This window comes from Plasmodium malariae (genome assembly GCF_900090045.1).
Source record: "Plasmodium malariae genome assembly, chromosome: 13".
NCBI lineage: Eukaryota > Apicomplexa > Aconoidasida > Haemosporida > Plasmodiidae > Plasmodium > Plasmodium malariae.
Genome location: NC_041787.1, coordinates 2,034,927 through 2,055,341, shown reverse-complemented (window position 1 = coordinate 2,055,341; position 20,415 = coordinate 2,034,927). Strand labels below are relative to the sequence as shown.

The following is a 20,415-nucleotide window of genomic DNA, read 5'->3' as shown; positions in this document are numbered from 1 at the left end:
AAAACGTCGTAATATATATATATATATATATATGTACATTTGCGTACAACTACGTACAGCTACGTACAGATGTGAACATAGCCACACAAACAAGCGCTACTCCCCATTGACGCTCTTCCTATATCTCCTGTACCAGCTGTGCGATGATTCGATTAAAGCACCTTCTTTCTTTTTTTCATTTAAAACTGCTTGAAAGTTTAAGTAATCATTTAAGTAGTGACAATTATTTAGTAAGTCTCGTAGATCGGTGTGTACTTGAAAATATTTATAAAGCATTTTGAATAGATGACCTTTTAAATATTTTGTATTTGATTCATATTTTAAAAATAAATCATAATATTCATTAACTATATCTACTGTGTCAACATTTAGATTTGAAAAAAAATATGGCTTTTCAAGTAAAATTTCAGCACACATAACTGCATCTGCTTTTGTATAATTTAAGCATTTCTCAATATCTTCAAAATGTTCAATAGATCCATTTGCTACTACAGGAATACTTAATCGTTCTTTAATTATTTTTATAATTTCATAATCGCAATGTTTTATATTTATTCCTTTCTCTTCTTTTGTTCTTCCATGAATTGTAATCATTTTAACATTACGACTTTGAAGATCATAACATAAATTTAAAGTCTTCTGATAGTCTTTATCAATTTTTCTAATCTTACAAGTAATAGGTATATCACAATTGTTAATTATATCTGAAACTAAATGGACAACTTCATCGTGTTTCTGTAATAAAAAGGCACCATAATTTCCTTTTTTTGCAATTTGTTGAGGGCACCCTAAATTTAAATCCACAGCATTTACATCATTTTTAATAAACTCAATTGCATTTAAAATAATATTCGAATTATTTCCACAAAATTGAGCTATTACAGGTTTATCTTTAACACAGCTTTGAAAGTAGCTTTTTCTATATTTTTCCTGGTCAACAAAATTTTTGGAGTGTAACATAGGGGTAAAAGTTAAATGACAATTGTAATTTCTGCAAAGTAATCGAAAAGCTAATTCACTTAAATCAACCATTGGGGCTAAAATATGTTTGGGCTTCCCAATTTGTTCCCAGAATGTTTTTTCATATTCTTTTTTTGTACTATATTCATTTGAGTTGTTAATCATTATTTTAAAGAAAATTATACCTCAAATAACAAGCGCATATGTGTTATTCTTTCGTATATAAGTTCTACATAAATATTAATACAATTCTTCACATTTGAAAGGAAAACATAAAACTGTTTAACTATTTTTTTTTTTTTTTTTTTTTGATTCTTGCCACTCCCGATGCCCATATACCATTTAATTGTGCTTTCGACTTTTTAATTTTCTCCTATAAACAATGGGTGTTATTCGAATATCTCAAAATAATTTTTTATGTCACAATTTCCTCTATCCCTCAATGTTCATTTTTAACTATGCCGTAAATACGTTGTTTAATTATGGAGGTTAGTCTAAGTTACAACATATAATGACAATATTATTAAGAATTAAATGTTGTATTTTTATACTAGAACTTCTCTTGGTTTTTAAAAGTGTGAGGAGATATAACAATAGGAATATATTTTGTACACAAATAATAATACGAACATATACATATACATTTATATTAATGTACATATGCATATATATTAGTTTTCTTGTGTATTTTTTCGTGCTTTAAAATTGACTAATCCGAAAAAAATGAAACGGATATGCAATTATTTTCTTAAAATTTCAAAGATGAACAGTAAAAGTAATATGAAAAAGATAAACATTTAATCCTTTATAAATGATTAGTTCACGTTTCTCTTAAACGTTTACCTAAATTACATTATTTTATTTTATTTTATTCTATTTTATTTATTTTTTTTTTTTTGACAATATATAATCCATATGAGGGGGGTGTTTATACATAAACACAAGTACAGACCGAAATAAATACGTGTACAATGAGAAACAATTTTTGTAAAATATTAAAAAAAAAAAGGAATACATAAAAATGGGAGGAACCTATTTTTATATATGATTTGTATAAAATATAAAATTTATGCAAATTACAAAATTTTAATGCATTCTTTAAAAAGAATCCAAATGGATTAATTATTAACAAAATAGAACATAAAGATGAAGTATACACTCCAAAAGTAACAGTAGATAAATCTAGCATTATAGTGGAAGTATTACGTTTAAGTGAAAAAATACCTAATTATATTAAGCGGCTTTATAGGAGAAGTAGGAGAGGGCACAATCCTCATGCTATGGTAAATTTATGTAATACTTAAGTACTTGCATACATAAATACATACATACATACATACATATGTACCTATGTGCATGCATATATATATAAATTTAATACGAATCACCCTCTATAGTTGTGTGTTTCCAGTAATTTATTAATCCTATATCTATAAAGAAAAAAAAAAAAAAAAAAAAAAGAATGCACAATGAATCAGGTTAATGAATATTCGATCAGATAATTGCACATTAGAACAGACTAAGTCATATTTATTAAGCAAGTTAGACTAATCACTAGCAATACAACATGCAGCACACGTAGTTCAACGCACAAGTAAATTGCATATGTAGAGATATAACTGCCTTTTCTGTTTTACCCATTTTTTCCTTGCCATCAAAAAAGGAGTGGTCATACGTAATCAACTCACCACCGAGCTGACCGTGTTCATTTAATTTTATTTGGTGTAAAGTGCCCTTATTTCTATCAGTAAAAAATACGACATATGTATTGTAAACATTTAAAAAGAGGAAGGATAATACATCATATTTTAAGGGGTAAAACGAGATATTCTCCTTGTTAAATTTTATATTACTATTTGTTTTACTGTCCATAATTAATGGTATTATTAGTATTCCTTTCAAATTTTCTATAGTAGCAAAGATGGATGAGGCTGTGTGATGATAATTTAAAATGCTTACGATAAATTTATATTTGTTCATGTGATTGGAATTGTTAAATATTAATTTTAATTCTATAAATTTTGATAAAAAATGAAAATCAAGATATAATGAATCGACAATTTCTTTTGTTTTAATATCCCACAAATGTAAGTAGCAATCCGCTGCAGCTGAACAAAATGTATGTTCATTAATTAAAAGAAGTGAAGTAATAAAAAGCTTGTGATTTAAATAAAAGTTATATATCTTATTAATACTTTTATTTTTTATTATTCTTATTTTTTCATCCCTATCACCTATTATTAAAAAATTCTTATCATAATACAAAGAAATTACAGCAGAATTGCATGTCATAATAGGGTAAAGCAAACATTTATTTTGTAAACATTTTAAATAGTGCCTTTCTAGTTTCTTCTTTACATTATTCATTTTATTTTTATCCTTTAAATTTAATAACTCATGGTTCGCATAGTCGTCTACCATTTCTCCTTCGGTATTATCCTCTTGCTTATTATTGCTTTTATCACTAAGTAACGAATTTTCTGAACATTCAGAATTATTTTGTAACATATGTTCAAAATCTTTCATAAAAAATAAATCGTCATCATTTTCCTGAATCTCATTTAACGCATCGTTTAAATAGCGCAGTTTGACAGTGCCTTTATCGTCTTCCTCCGTTTTCTCCTCTTTTTGATCATCCTCCTTCGACTTCTCTATCCGCAGGTGCCCATTTTTTGCACTCCTTTTTTCGTTACCTTCAACTGTAGCGCTATCCGTTGGCTCATCCTCCTTCCGAATGAGCGTATTTATATCATATATGTACATATCCCCATATTTGTCTACAAATAGTATTTCAAATTTTTTTTCTTCCCGTTGTACATATTTCAAGAAATATGCCTTAACTATTTTTTTTTTGTGAATTATTCTGTGGCATACTGTCCAATTTTCATCATATATTATAATTAATTTATCATCCCCCGTTGTTAAAAAGTATTTATTATTTTCATTTACATCCAATGATCTTATAGCATTCCTATGGTCTTGGATCTTCTTTATATATTTATTCTCCTTCAAACAAAATACTATTAAGCTATTTCCATATCCATATATTATTTTATCATTACATAAAAGTATTGGTGAGTTTGCTATACTTGGATAAATATACTTTTTATTCTCTTCCCCTATACTCAAATTTTCTAAAGCACGCGAAGAATTGTCTGAGTTTCCAATTCGTCTCTTCTTCATTTCCCTTCAGATATTCTACCGAATTTATGGAGCACGCTTGCCAATATAGACATAGATATAGATATGTATACGTACATATACATAATAATATATATGGGTATGCATAAATGCATATACTTGTGCCTATATACATATGTGTGATTTTACGTACATGTACTTCTGTTTATGTAATATTCCAATAATAAGTTCTAAGTTTATTTTTTATTTTTACTATTCGTTCTCGTAATGTTCTGCTAACCATCTTTTTATATGCTACTCATGCTAAGGCAAAAATACAAATAAGGAAAAAAAATGAGCAACAAATACTATGTCGTCTATAATTTTCGACTTACTTCACAGCTATTTTTATTTTTCCCAAATTATGTAAAAATTCCCATAGATCTGAGGTCTTTTTATTTGAAGAATAGCTCTAAATGGGTAAAAAATTGCCTATATATATATTGTACGTACTTATGTATGTGTGTACTTATGTCTATGCTTTTACGTTTATGGGCGCTTACCTATGTAGGTATATATATTCATCCAATTTTTTATATTAATTTCGTTTGAACATTTTTTCATCATATGTAGGTCAAATATTTTCCTTTTTTGCCAATTTAAAGCTAAAAATGATGGGAAGGGTTCACCTTTTTCCTCCTCCCATATCTAAGTTTAACAGGTATTTTTTTTCTCTTTTTTTTATTTCTTTCGCTTAAACTTCTTATATACTTCTTTCTTTCTTTCTTTCTTTGTTTTTTTCTTTTTACCCTCTCATAGTTTTCGCTTAATTATTTTTTTTTTTTTCAACATTATTCCTGTTTGTTCAGTATTTTATTCATAAGCAAATTCGGCAAACTCGAATTTAGGGGGGGTGGAAAAAAAAAAGAAATAAATTATATAAAAAAAATAAAATATACAAATAATAAAATAAAATAAAATAATATGAAATACAATAAAATAAAACAATATGAAATACTATAAAATAAAACAATATGAAATACAATAAAATAAAACGACCATATTAAGTCGAACTCGTGCGAATCTTGTAGTCCCAATAATCCACATATAATGAACGGAGGGGGAAATTAAAAAATATTTCCCGTGTTCATTAATATGCCAAAAAAGGACAAGTATTTTTATTAAGTGAATTCTTCATTTTGACCCATGTAATGCATTATATTTTTCAAGATGAAGTTATGGAAGAAACGAAATAGAGGATTGTAAAGAGGCATACCAACATATGCACCCAAGTGTTATTTGCAAGCAAGTAGGTACATGCGTATACGTATGAGTATGTTTGCATGTTTGTATGTATGTATGTTTGCACGTATATATGTGCATATTTGTACACATGTGCATACTCGCGAAGCGCATGAAAGCAAAAGGCCAGTACGGCAATTAATCTATTTCGGCTGAGCAGTTATGAAAGGGCAAACGAGTATACTCCTTGTTGTTATTCACACATTTCTCCTTTTCAAGGAATATTTTTGCCTATTAAAAAAAAGAAACTATTACACCTCAACATTCACTTCAACCTTCAACTTAACAAATAAAAGTGTAACAAAATTAAAGAGTGTCAGAAAGAAGTATTCATTGAGGAACACTACATTTATAAAAACTTTTAAAAGTCGTCTTACTAAAAATTATTCTACTTTTTGCTTTATTTGGAGTAATATTCTTTATGTAACACAAAAGAGGAGAGTGCCTAGTACGTTAGAAAAGAACAATAAATTATCAATTTTAGGTACTCCAACGGGTGGTATGACTAGCTTGGTCATATCAACAAAGGCGTACGCGAAAAGGAACTCTGAAGAGAAGAAGGAAAATAAACAAAAAGAAAAAGCGAGTAAAGAAGGGGAATTGCAAAAAGAAAAGGAGAACAAATCACAGAAGAGAAGAGGAAGAAGAGGTAGAAGTAGCACCATAAGAGATTCCCCAGACGGTGCTACAGTTTCTGCTTTACGCGCTGAAAATAATATAAAGAAGAGGGGGAGGAAAAAGAAAAAAACAGCTCAGAAGGAAGAAGCAGTACAGGCAGAAAATGAGGAAAATATGTTAGATGAAGAGCAAAAGGGGGAAGAATTTTATTATGACAGAGCAGAGGACAATGTTGAAAAAGAAGAGGGGATAGAAACCAAAGGGATATCGAAAGAGGAAGAAGAGCGACAAAAAGAACGGGAAAGAGAAAGGCAAAAGGAAAAGGAAGAGAGAGATAAAAAGATCGAGTTCATCAAAAAAGTAGAATTTTTACTAGAAGAAGATGAAAAAAATCATCAGTTGTATGAAGAAAGACCAGATATAAGTAAACTTAGATTCGGGGAAAAGCCCCCACCAGAGAGCCAAGATCTAATGAATGCAATCTTATCGAGTGTTCATAAAAATGAAAAGTTGGAAGAACGAGAAACAATTGACAATACGGACAAATCAGAACAACGGAGCAGCTTGAAATATAAGCACCTATTTTATGAGCTGCTACGAATTAGCAACTCGAATAGCTTTAAGACTCACAAAATATATACACATAAGGATTTAATATACGGAATGAAGTACCGCAAATTAGGTGAGAGCAACCTATGTGTAAGTGAAATTTGTATTGGGACTAGTATGTATGAAAATGAGAATTTCATAAGTAAAGACGATGTAAATGTTTTACTAAATATGGCTTTTTATGAATATGGAATAAATTTTTTTGATATTTGTGAATATGATCCATTTCCACATGACCCAGACAGCTACAAAAAAAGTAAAAACGTAAATATGAATTTATTTCTTAAGGATAAAAAAAGAGAAAATATAGTCATAAATTTAAGAATGTGTTCATCAAGGAATGTAGAAAAAAGTGCACATGGTGATTATTATTTAAGTTGGATAATGGAAGGTTTCAAAGATGATACTCCCAGTTTTTATAATATAGAACAAAGGCTAGATAAAATTTTAAAAAATTTAAATACAAATTATGTGGATATTTTAACTATTGATTTACCTGAACGATACATACCTAATAGTGTGAACGGAGAAGATACTTATGTATGGGGATATGAAAATTTAAACCTAGAAAATAAAAAGGTAATATCCATAGAGGAACAATTTGAAATATTAGAAAAGTTAGTTCTTAAAGGAAAAGTTAGACATATTGCTGTATCGAATGAAAGTGTATGGGGTATATATGAATGGTGTAATATATCAAAAAAAAAAAAAAAAAAAAATATGAAAATTTTGTGTGTACAGAATTTATATAATTTATTACATAGAAATGAAGTAGAATCATCAGGAATGGTCGAAATGATATTAAAGGAAAATTATAATGTGCCATTAGTACCTTATGGATTATTGGCTGGAGGAATATTAACAGGAAAATATTTAGACCCAGAGAGATATCATACTATTGGTCCAGAAACATTACTAGGGGATGATCAACTTGACCATGATTTAGACGATTCAAGGGGAAATAAGGCGGAAGATTATGGGTATTTATCATATGGACCAAGAAATGGTAGATGTAATAAATATCCACATCTATATAAATCACATAGATGTGTATGGGCTCAAGATGCTACTGCAGAATATATGAAAATAGCTCGATCACATGCGATGACCCTGAGTCAATTAAGTTTAAGTTTTGTTTATAGTAGACCCTTTGTAGCTTCATCTATTATAGGACCAAGAACATTAGGACAACTAAAAGACTCCGTTTTAGCATTAAATTATCCAATGTATCAACACACTGAATATGATATACATGAAATTTTTCTAAGATATAGGGGTTGTACTATGGATGGAAATACTATTTTAAATAGTCTTAAGGACCCAAATAAGACTAGTCAAAATGCTTTTTACAAAACAGCAAATATACCTATATTCAGTGGAGGATCATACTGGAATAATTATCCCTTACCATTTTTACCTAAACGATATGCATACACAGATTTAAAAGAAGAACATGATAGAATAAGATCAACATTTGGTTTAAATGATGAACCAAATGATTCAAATTTTATTAGTTCACGTATATGGATTGAAAGAGAAAAAAGAAAAGGAGAATATTTTGCACTAAAGGAAAGTATTTTATTTGAATGGGATAAATATAAAGTACGTAAAGGTATAATTACCGAACTCAGTAATACAGAAAAGACTCTTTATGATACTAGAGATTTTCATTTTTACTTTAAAAACAATACCATATCAGTTACTCCAACAGATGACGAAATAAGAGAATTTTATGAAAATAAAGAAAAAGTGAAAAAAGTTATCAGCCAAGCAATAAATGATCATCAGGAATTATATCAATATCAAGATCAGATAGGACAAGATATGCCTGACATTTTTAATAATCTGGATATTGATCTAATATATAAGCAGTTATTAAATAGGCACAATATAAATCCACTCGATAAAATGGAACTAGATTATATTTACCAGTACATCAAATTAACCCCATCAGAAATTAAAACAGAAAGCTTTTGGTATATCTACAAATACAACCCCTTTGGCACATCATTTGGATTTAGAACTGGTACCGAACCATGATTAATAAAAACTATGTCAAGTGGCAAAAATAATATTAAAAGATAAATATATCATTTATAGATACAATCCTGTAAAATACGATACTAAACATTCCCTTCAAAAAAAAATATGCCTAAGAAGAAAAACAGAATTAGACGGAGCATAAACAACATTAGTTACATTAAAACATGCACATGTTAAGGTTCACCCTTTTTCATCATGAAGAGAAAAATACATCCATAAGGAGTTTTTTTTTTTTTTTTTTTAATTTTTGAGATAAGAGATAAGAGAAAATTTTAATTCTTTTTCTTGACAAGCGACTTGAATATTCAATCTTTTGTATTATTTTGTACCATCTCCAATCAACTCGTACTATTACTTTTTCTTTTTTTTTTTGTGCATAAAAATTGCTAAGGCGAAATGCCTACCTTTACGAATTACACATGTAATTCTTTTTAATAACAAAAGAAGATGGTTTCCCGTCTTTTGAGCAAACAACAATAACATAAAAAAAAAAAAAAAAGATATATAGAGATAGATAAAGCAAAAAGGAGAAAAACAAATTAACAAGTGCTCAAAGGTACGCATTAATTGTAAATTAATAGGCCCATTCTGAGTACTATTTCTTTATCTTCTTGTTATAAGCAATATTATTAGAGTAATTATCGTACGGGAAATCGGGTATTCCTGAGTTTACTTGTTCTATTTCTTCCTCGCTCAAATGGGGACTAAGCATATCACTGGATAAATGTGGCAAGTCTTCGTATCTAAGAATAACATAAATTGCCAGAATGTTCCATCGGGTATATCTCCGCACATAAGTATGAATATGTATGTACATTACATGTACGTATTTATGTACACATTTGCAACTTTTTTCGCATTGTTATAGGTCACTATAACGTTATCTTTCTCATCTTTTTTTTTTTTTTTTTTTTTTTTTTTCATTCGCCATCATACATTAGGATCACATCCGAGTCGTATTTGCTCTTTTTTGTTATCTCCGTGGGAGAATTTATAACTTGTTCATTAAAATTTTGTTTGTCGGAAATATGTTTATTAATCTGATCGCTATTTTCTGAGTTATTACAAGGCCTTTTTGTTTTTGAATATTTTTCCTCCTGTTCTTCTTCTGCATCATTTTCACTTTCGTTATCATTTAAAAATAGTTTGTCATTGTCATCATCACTATGCTCCTCACTTGTGTTACACTCATCTGATTTGTTCTTTGCATAAATTGAAAATTGATTCTTGTGAACTATAAAATTCTTCCCATATGCACATACATATTTTTTATACGCTGTGTTATATCCCTTCAAATGACACAATAATATATGCGTACTTTTCACAGCATTTTTTATATTTGCTCGTCTGTCTATATTTAAAAAAAAAAAAAAAAAAAAAAAAAAAAAAAAAGTAACAGACATAAAAATATTATAATGATTACTATTAAAATAAAGCAAATAAAAAACATAAAAGAGGGCATGAATTTAACAAATTTATATAGCGAATATATGAAACATACACAAAAGAAAGAGACAATCAATGCAAAAATAATTATAAAAAAAAAAAAAAAATCACACTAAATGAATAATAATATCAGCGTTGAAACTTTTAAGTGTAACATAAAGTTAGTAAATGCTGCAAAGAATATACGAAGCTCCTGTTGCTGATCGTCATCTGTTAAAATAAAAAGATAATAGTTATACAAAAATAGGGAATTACAAAAGGGAAGCACAAAAAAGGGATGAAAAAAAATTATATATTCTCTGAACTAAATCTTCTTTTCCTCAATTTTGTTATAGTTTTTTTGTACTTTCTTTTTAAGGATTATTTAAAAAATTTTGAAAAACATACTTTTTGAGAAGAAATTTTCCTTAAAGAATAAAAATTATCATTAAATTACGATTTATACTTAATTAAAAATATATTTTTATACACCTTTTTAGCAGATAAATATTTTTAAAAAAAAAAGTAAGTTCATGTGCTTTTTCCACTTTTTAGTTGTATTTTACCTTGTAACGTAAAAAAAAAAAAAAAAAAAAAAATGTCAAATATTTCAAATGCGCATACATACACATATATGTATTTTATAATTTTAATTAAACAGTATAATTGTATTTGAAATCATTTGACTTCCTCGGCATTTATTTTTCCGTCCTAAATTTTTTTCCAATCTTCTCATAAATCCTTACGTGAATGTGCGTGATGTGCTGCTATAATATTTTAAAACGCCATTTTATGAAACTTCACACAAATATACATATGTGCAAATATATAAATATATATATATGTAAATATATACATATATATATATGTATATATTTATGTATAAGTAAACATATATTTAAGTATATGTAATCTTTTATTTATATATATTCATACATCGTGATAATTTTTTTTATACTTCTTATTTATTACATTTTGCCTGCCAGCTTTAAGTTATGTTCACAACAGTTATAAGGAGGTTCATTGTAAGAAGCGTGTTATACGAATCCGGATTGTAAGAAGCAGAATATAACTAATATTATGCAGATCAAACAAAATACTTTAAAAGATAAGCAACAGAAAAAATGTGCCGCGAAATAAATTACCGTCAAATGAAAATACAATTATGTACAAATATTATAAAATATCTTATAATTTTTTTGCTTTTTGTTTATTCGATTATATTATATTCTCAAAATTAAAAAGAGACATAACAACATCATAACGATTAGGTGTGTACAAAAATAAAGTTTGCTAACTTATACTATAGCCCAAATACCCAAAATTAATTTAAAAAACCTTAATCCCCTTTTCATCAAAAAAAAAAAAAAAAAAAAATACTAGTAACGGATATACAATAGCATATGGAAAAAGCGTAAAAAGTGACATATGTTTTTTATCAAGTAAAATTGTGCATAAAATATTTTAAAATCTTTTCCTTACATTTATTCCGAAGCAAAAACAAAAAATAAATACCACAGATGCATGTATATGTATGTGTGTGTGCACGCATATTACTGCTTATCGTATACCATACATGAATTTGCGTAAAATTTAATGGGAAAATTTAATACACTGAACTCGCAATTTGTGTAACTCTTTGTAAAGATATAAACTAATTGACTACGGAACAATATATAAGTGAAATGTACGGTCTTATATTCCGAAAATGCAATCAGTAAAGGGTGTTACGTGAGCGTACAACATTTTTCACGCCAAATGGCCATGTTCAAAGTTGTATATATACACATATATACATACATACATAAATACATACATACATAAATACATACATGTATATATACATAAATACATACATACATACATACATAAATACATACATGCATACATACATACATACATACATATATACATAAATACATACATGCATACATACATAAATACATACATGCATACACACAGACATATAATGCTATATTTGTTTTAAAATTTAAATTAATAATATTTTATCACTAAAATTTGAAACTGTTTTAAAAGGGTAAAATAAAACTCCCAGAGCACAAGTTTCAGTGTTTTGTTTTTTTTTTTTCCTTTCCTCCTAAATAATTATGTAGCAAAAACGTACTGTCAAATTTTGTATTTATATCGTTTAGCACAATGTTATATTCATTTTACTCCTCTTCAATTTTTACCAAATGTTTTGTTCAATAATAAATTTTCTTTTAAAAAAGGAAAAAGCTTAAAAAAAAAAAAAAATTACAACTAAAGAGTATAAAAAACTTATTATAAAATAAGATTGTTTCACCGTTTTCTTTTTTTCTTTTTTTCCTACCACTAATTGTTTCGTATCAACAGTAAAAATATGTGTACATATTCATTAATAAATATATGAATATACATTTATGTGCATATATATATACTTGTACAATGTGAGAAAACGCATTAAGTACACGTACATGATACTTTTTCATTTTGAACTCTCTCCACTGAATATATCTTTGTGCCTCTTTTTTTTTTTTTTCTTTTTTGTATAATTTTTTTTTTTTTTTTATTAAATTTTTTATGTATAATAAAATTTTATTTTATTGTATTATTTTATTATTTTATTATTTTATTATATTATTTTATTATTTTATTTTGTTATTCTATTTTGTTATTCTATTTTGTTATTTTATTTTGTTATTCCATTTTGTTAATTTATTTTATTTTTTTATTTCATTTTAACCTTTTATATTATTATATTTTTTCTGATCATTTGGAAGATTCCCTTTAAAATCCTTTGTTGCATAGTTAGGAATATGAAGAAGCTGATTAAATACCGAATTGAATATTAACTACAACATTTTTTGCATGATTCTCTTATCTGATGAGTGCATATAAACCTGCGAATAGCATACACCTATATAATTTTATACACACAAACGTATATACCCACGTGCATCTCGTACCTACATAGATCGTGCAAATATTTACAATGGTGTTCATAACTATATCTGATGATAGCAAGATAATAACGAGCCTAGACGTACATGAAGATACTGAAATGTTCACAATTATGAACATAATTGAGAATGATTTTTCTCTTAATATGAATCAAAATGAATTGACATATAATGGAAATTCTTTAAATAAGTTTGACACAATAAAAAAATTGAACATAAATGAAGGCGATTTGTTATTTGTTCGAAAGAAGTTGAGTCTTGATTTGATAAGCAATGGGCCAAATACCATTGAAGGGATAGGTGCAAACAATAATAATAGTAGTAATACTCCAAATAGTTCCGTCAATCCAAACCAATCTAACAACACCAATATTATGAATAACCCAACATTTAACGCCTTACTAGAACAGTTTCGAATTTTTCAAGAAAACGAATACATAAAAAAGGAAACGGGATTGTTGTTGGACTTAAAAAAAGATAAGAATAAAATGAGTATTCTACAATTACAAGATAAGACTTTATATGATGCTATAAATAGTGAAAATGTAGAAGAGATTAAAAAAATAGTGAAAGAAAAATATGAACAAGAAAAAAAAGAAAAAGAAAGAGAACAACAAATGTATGAAAAAGCATTAAAAAATCCTTTATCAGAAGATTCTCAAAAATATATATATGAAAATATTTATAAAAATCAGATTAATTCAAATTTAGCATTAGCTCAAGAACATTTTCCTGAAGCTTTTGGAGTAGTCTATATGCTATATATACCAGTTGAAATAAATAAAAATGTTGTTCATGCTTTTGTGGATTCTGGTGCTCAATCAAGTATAATGTCCAAAAAATGTGCAGAAAAATGTAATATTTTGAGATTAATGGATAAAAGATTTACAGGTATAGCTAAAGGGGTTGGCACAAAATCTATCCTAGGTAAAATACACATGGTTGATATTAAAATTGGAAATTATTTTTATGCTGTTTCTTTAACTATTATTGATGAATATGATATTGATTTTATATTTGGATTAGATTTATTAAAAAGACATCAGTGCCAAATAGATTTGAAGAAAAATGCCTTAATTATTGATAACAATGAAATCCCCTTCTTATCTGAAAAAGATATTATTGCAAGGTCATCTTAAAGCATCCACTTTTAGTTTATAAAGGACTCTGCAAGTAATTTGTAAATTATCTGTTCGTCAATTGTAAAGAATTTTTGTATGACGTGTACGAAAATTTATGTGAAGAGCTCATAATTTTTGCATGATTTTTTTCGCTATTTATTCTTGATTTGTAATTTTTTATTTCCTCCCATCCTTTGCAAAACATTCCATTTCATAAATTCGTTTTACCCATATATGTTCTCAAGTTTTTCAAGCTAATGATCCACGACATTTCACGTCTTTACCAATTGGCACGCATACTTATGAAATAATTATAAGTATTTATAGAAACACAGGTACGCGTGAGTGTACAACTGCACATACGTTTATGTATGAATACGTGGGTGGAAGAATACGTATATGTAAGAATAATTATATATATACATACATTTATTCCTCAATACATATATCCATAAATACTCATATCTATACATATACAAATAAGCGATGATGTATCCACATTCATATGCCGTTTGTTCAAACAGCTCGGTAACCCTCCTTTTACTTATTAAAGGGACAATGCATACTTTGAAGTAATTTAATTTTTATATTTTAAACTAAAATATTTGGCAAAAGAAAAAAAGAAAAAAAAATATATGGTCCGGAAAAAGAACAATTCATTAGTACTATACAGTTGCAGAGTTTACAATAAAAATGTTAAAAGAAAAAAATTAATATATTTGTATAAAATGTGCATTACATTGGTGCTATTTTTTGTTATATTTATATCCGCTATAAGTGTATTCCCCATTCTTGAACATGTTTATCGAATTTTAAATAGAATATAGAAATGCACAGTAAGATAAATGATGGCTATAAAAGATATTGCATGCTATTATCATCAGAGAAAATGCAGAAGCTTTACGTTCAGTAGGTGTGCAAATGGGCAAATGGGCAAATGTACACATATGTACATATATATATATTTATGTTTATGAATAAATGGGCATTTTCCCTTTTCCTCTCCTCGTGGGGAAAAATATTAGGAATTAAAACTATCCATAATTTTATTTGTTGTTAAAATTTTTTTATCAAAATATAAAACCTCGTAAAAATAATTTAATTGAAGGTTTAAAAAGAAAAACATATAATTTTGACAACTTTTCTTCTTTTGTGTTTTATGTTAAAAGGTGAATAAAAAAAAAAAAAAAAAAAAAAAATTGAAATTTATAAAAAAATTATTTCACAATGATAAACAAAAACTTAACAGCATACAAAAAAATATTAATTCTTATAAAGTCTTTTTTCATATGTACGTGATGGTGTATATATGCACATATACAGCGATATGTGCCAACATATATAAACATATATATGTATATACATACATACATGCACCAAGACGTGTACAGAGGCAAACACATATATGTTGATACATGTACATTATTTATAAATAGGTCACAGGTCCGTTTATCCACTCCAAAAATTCTCTTTCATTTATGGAACATTTCTGGTGTTCATCCAAAGCATTAAAAATAATAAACAAATCTAAAAAGTCAAAATATATATAACCATTCGTATGATCTGAACACATTCTATTAAACTCTTCAAATTGCATTCCATGGTCAGGATCAGCTACACTATATTTTCTGTAACAATCAATATAAGCCCCCTTTGAAACTAACTTGATAGTTTTTTTTAATTTTTCTAATCTTAAAGACTTTCTTAAAGCTATTAAAAACCCAACAACTGCTACTGCTAATATGAAACTGCTAAATAAAACAACCCAAAAGGATCTAAAGAAAGTCACTTTTTTAGAATGTGGCCATAAATTCAGGCAGGACATTGAGCCTATTAAGAAAAAAAAAAAAAATAAGTACATTTTACGCAAAGAGAACACATGCATGCATATATATAAAGCGGGACTGGTACACGTGTTATAAAACAGTAACTACATAATTGTGTGTATGTATGTAATATGTAAGTATGCACATATTTATGGATCTACATGCGTGTGTATGAACCCCCTTAAAGAGATATCATTCTGCATACCCAAAAAGAAAAACCACACAGCTTTTCCTGTCAACCTTGTTAAAAATTTTATGTATTTTCTAATCATAATTCTGTGTTTAGCAGCCCATCTGGGGGTTCCTGGGATGTCTAAGATCATCATTATTAATCCCATAGTTCTGCAGAAAGGGAGATTAAAAAAAAAAAAAAAAAAAAAAATACAATAAAAAACAGAATTGAATGAAGTGTAAGTAGTTTATATATTGTAAATGTAAGCTGTTCCGCGTTCGCTATTATTCCCACATCTTTAAATGAACATATGGTGCGTGCACTAACTTCTTTACATGACTCGATTGATTGGCCAATGTATTGCATGCATACATCTACACAAGCATAAATACCCACGTATATAAATACATGTGTACATCTATCCATCCATACATACATACATACGCGTAGTTTCATATACAACGGACTGCACACTTTTGAACGATGTAAACTTACATTAAGAACGTAGAGACTACAAAATTAGTAAAATAAAAATATCTCAGAGATTCTAGTAATGATATGGTACCGCAAAAAACAGTCATAACCCCAGATGAAAAAAATAAGGTTTGATATCTTACATTTAATTTCATTAAAGTATTTTCAATCGTTTCTCCTCCTTTTTCAACCTTCTCGGCTATATGAGCCCCGTTACTTTCATCTTCTCGTTCTTTGCTGTTTAGTAAGCCTTGATATTCTTTAAAGGGAAAGAAAAAAGTACGAAATAGTATGATGCGTCAAATTATGTGAAAGAATGAATAAATTGATAAAAAATGGCAAATATGTGCATACGCAAATGAGCATAAAATATTAAGAACACAGAAAAGCTTAAAACAGAAAAGCTTAACACAGAAAAGATTAACACAGAAAAGCTTAACACAGAAAAGCTTAAAACAGAAAAGCTTAATACAGAAAAGCTTAATACAGAAAAGCTTAATACACGAAAAGCTTAATACGAAAAGCTTAATACCGAAAAGCTTAATACAGAAAAGCTTAATACCGAAAAGCTTAATACAGAAAAGCTTAATACCGAAAAGCTTAATACCGAAAAGCTTAATACAGAAAAGCTTAATACCGAAAAGCTTAATACAGAAAAGCTTAATACAGAAAAACGCTTTTTTTAAAATTCTACTTATTATTTTTTCCTTCCATTTTTCTTTTCTTTACACATTATATATACCCACACATTAATGTGCCTTCCTTATTCTTCATTGGTGTGTGTACGTATATAAGTATGTTTGTACGCATTTATATATATACATATATATATATATATATATATATATATATATATATATATATATATATATATGTGTGTGCTCATTTCTTCTTACCTGAATCCATTTTATCGTATATTCTTGATATTTCCTCGTTCCTTTTTTTGTTTCCTATTTTACTTTTTTTATGTAGTAAACTTTTTTTCCTTTCTTAAATTATTCTTAGTAGAGAAAAATAATAGAATTCCAATGTATGAAATACAATTGTGTAAATTTTCCAAAATAAATATAAAAAAAAAAAAAAAATAAATAAATAAAAAATAAATAAATAAAATAAATAAAATAAATAAATAAAATAAATAAAATAAATAGATAAAATAAATAAAATAAAATATATATAATAAATAAAATAAAGCAAAATAAAACAAAAAAAATAAAAATAACGTAAAAATGGAGTATAAAATAATTTTTTTTTTTTAAATAATAGCAGTAGGAGAAGTGATAATTAAAAAAAAAAAAAAAAAATAAGTTTTATGTTGTGTAAACATAATTCTTACGTTTTTTTTTTTTTTTTTTTTTTTTTTCTTTAAATTATATTATCTTTCCTATAAAATTACTATGAATAAATAAATAGAGAAATAAAAAAAAGATAAAAAAAAGGTTATAATAATGTTTTTAAAAGTTTTCTAAATATTTCTAAATTTTTAAAAAACTTGAGGTTTTCAAAAAATTTCACATAACTTTTCGTGTTTTTTAAATAATTTTACTCAGTGTTATATATAAAACAAAAGACAGTTTACTTTGCATGTTTTTATTGCAATACAAAGGAAGAAATGAAAAGGGTAATATAATGGTAAAACAAAAATAAGTGTATATAGTAAACTTTTATTTATTTCTTTGCTAATTTTTTAAATTAGAAAGAAATAATACATGAATTTTCTATTTAGAAGAAAAGTTCCATTTATTCGTAAATATCACGTGTTTATAAAATTACGCACACAGTGAAGATAAACGGTTAAAAAGTTTAGCGGTTAAAACGTTGACAAGTTATAAAGTTAAAATGTCCTGAATAATATATTTTTTTTTTTAACTAGAAATTTGTTTTTGTTCTACGTTATTGTTAAATGTACGTATGTTTTAGAAACATTGATTTTTAATTTTTGTTTTGAAAACGTCGTTTTCAAAAGAAGTCAAAATTTCCTATACACATTTTATGCGTATATAACGTTTAATTTCCTCACACTTTTCAATGGGGAAAGGAAAAATAAGAAAAAAATTGAAGCAAAAACGTAAAGCAAAAAAGTAAAGCAAAAATGTAATACAAAAAAATAATGCAAAACAGAATAAAACAAAATCAAAACGGAAAAAGGACATCAAAGAAAAATAAACAAAATTGATGAAAGGCGCAGAAAAACGATGAAAAACGATGAAAAACAAAGCAAATGTGCATGCCGTAAGAATTGCGAATTAAAATAGTGCATTAAATTTGAAGACAGAAATTTACAAAATTGTAAACTTCCTAACAACATTTGTCTAAATATTCACTTAAAAAATTCCTGAACATTATACTAGGAAAAAATAAAAAAATCGTCATGTTAATTCGTTGTCCAATCGTAGAAATTGCTTTAAAATTTAAATGTAAAATATACCATCATCAGGTGAATTTTCAACAGTACATATTTAAAAAGGTAAAGAAATAAAAAAAAAAATAAAAATAAATAAAACATGATAAAATAAAACTACTATTATAGAACAGTGAAAAACAAATAAATTAAACGCGCACATTGGATGAAATAAAATGGTTGAAGCAATTCTCCGTTTTTTCATTTTTTCCTTATTCTTTTTTTTTCTTATTCTATAAACACGCATATTCGTTCCCCTGCAAATGCAGTTTATATAAAACGAGAAAAAAAAAAAAAAAGAAAGAAAACAGTTTAGTAGCACCACCTATTAAATGTTAGTTCATTTTTAATTTTCTTCTACTTGCCCAAAAATAAACACATATAAATATATATACAGAAAAATAGTACGCTCCTAAGATGGAGCACATATTGCGGTAAAATTAGACAGAACGTTTTTACCCCTTCCAATTACCGAAATACATGCATCCCATTCCTCTGAAGCATGTTCTTTTCTGTTTTTGTAAAAAATTATATACACACCATTTAAAGTAGCTTAAAAAAACAGCTCACCTCTATTGTTCGAAGTGAAATAAGTAGTAAAAAATAAATAAAAATATAATCTATAGACATTTAGACAAAAATATACCTCTCAAAGAATTAGTACTATTCATTACATAATAAATGCAGGAGAAAAAAGCAGAAACGAGTATTTATACATATATATATATATATATATGCTTATCTGTGAAACCACTGAACTCTTTGTTCGTATGCCTTCATTAATATAACACATTTTTATGGAAGCTAGTAACCATTACAGTAACTACTATATAATATACTTCTAAAGAGTAAGTTTTGAAATATGGTCCAAAATATAAGCTGTAGCTGTTACGTACTACAAAAGGAAGGTTTTTACTTAACACATTTATATATGTGAATAAAATAAAAAAAAAAAAATACAAAAGGCTTTAATTCTTTGTTAATTCAATGTTTTGTTTTGTTATGTTTTGATTTGCATATCTTACTTTTTTCAAGCTAGAACATATGTCAAATGATCATAAACAAAATTCTCATAGCCAAAATAAAAATAAAAAAGGAAATACCTCCAAACATTGTACATTTCGTTATATGAAAAACACACTCAAAGGTTACATAAAAATTTTTGCATTCTTCATATATGCTCCTCTGTAAGAAATGTACAACAAAACTGTATGCACGTAATTTCGTAAACGTGTTTAAAAATTTTTGAACAGCATGTATAACTTTTACATATCCAAAATCTAAAAAAAAAAAAAAAGTACATAATGTAAGACGTTAAAGGAACAAACGAATAAGCAAGAAATTGAATATATATTTTTCTTCTGCCATCAAATCATATCGTCTTCTATCACTGCCTTTTTTT

The 20,415-nt window shown here is 26.9% G+C and overlaps 6 protein-coding genes across 6 annotated transcripts; 2 read left to right on the top strand and 4 right to left on the bottom strand.

Annotated features, from left to right (window-relative positions):
• Positions 1-96: 96 nt before the first annotated feature.
• On the bottom strand, positions 97-1,125 carry PmUG01_13049600 (tRNA-dihydrouridine synthase, putative; the record flags this gene model as incomplete). The annotated part of the gene is made up of 1 exon (XM_029007498.1): positions 97-1,125. The coding sequence occupies one exon, from the start codon at positions 1,123-1,125 to the stop codon at positions 97-99; it is 1,029 nt and encodes a 342-aa protein (XP_028863881.1).
• Positions 1,126-2,334: 1,209 nt separating this feature from the next.
• Positions 2,335-4,143, bottom strand: PmUG01_13049500 (WD repeat-containing protein, putative; the record flags this gene model as incomplete). Its single annotated transcript, XM_029007497.1, has 2 exons — positions 2,335-2,390; positions 2,598-4,143. The coding sequence occupies 2 exons, from the start codon at positions 4,141-4,143 to the stop codon at positions 2,335-2,337; spliced, it is 1,602 nt and encodes a 533-aa protein (XP_028863880.1).
• A 1,401-nt stretch (positions 4,144-5,544) lies between these two features.
• Positions 5,545-8,649, top strand: PmUG01_13049400 (aldo-keto reductase, putative; the record flags this gene model as incomplete). Its single annotated transcript, XM_029007496.1, has 1 exon — positions 5,545-8,649. One exon carries the CDS (start codon positions 5,545-5,547, stop codon positions 8,647-8,649), a length of 3,105 nt encoding a protein of 1,034 aa, XP_028863879.1.
• A 598-nt stretch (positions 8,650-9,247) lies between these two features.
• On the bottom strand, positions 9,248-10,308 carry PmUG01_13049300 (conserved Plasmodium protein, unknown function; the record flags this gene model as incomplete). The annotated part of the gene is made up of 3 exons (XM_029007495.1): positions 9,248-9,395; positions 9,589-10,003; positions 10,254-10,308. 3 exons carry the CDS (start codon positions 10,306-10,308, stop codon positions 9,248-9,250), a joined length of 618 nt encoding a protein of 205 aa, XP_028863878.1.
• Positions 10,309-13,051: 2,743 nt separating this feature from the next.
• Positions 13,052-14,158, top strand: DDI1 (DNA damage-inducible protein 1, putative; the record flags this gene model as incomplete). Its single annotated transcript, XM_029007494.1, has 1 exon — positions 13,052-14,158. The coding sequence occupies one exon, from the start codon at positions 13,052-13,054 to the stop codon at positions 14,156-14,158; it is 1,107 nt and encodes a 368-aa protein (XP_028863877.1).
• A 1,408-nt stretch (positions 14,159-15,566) lies between these two features.
• On the bottom strand, positions 15,567-17,518 carry PmUG01_13049100 (conserved Plasmodium protein, unknown function; the record flags this gene model as incomplete). Its single annotated transcript, XM_029007493.1, has 4 exons — positions 15,567-15,970; positions 16,172-16,308; positions 16,634-16,871; positions 17,509-17,518. 4 exons carry the CDS (start codon positions 17,516-17,518, stop codon positions 15,567-15,569), a joined length of 789 nt encoding a protein of 262 aa, XP_028863876.1.
• Between the last annotated feature and the right edge of the window lie 2,897 nt (positions 17,519-20,415).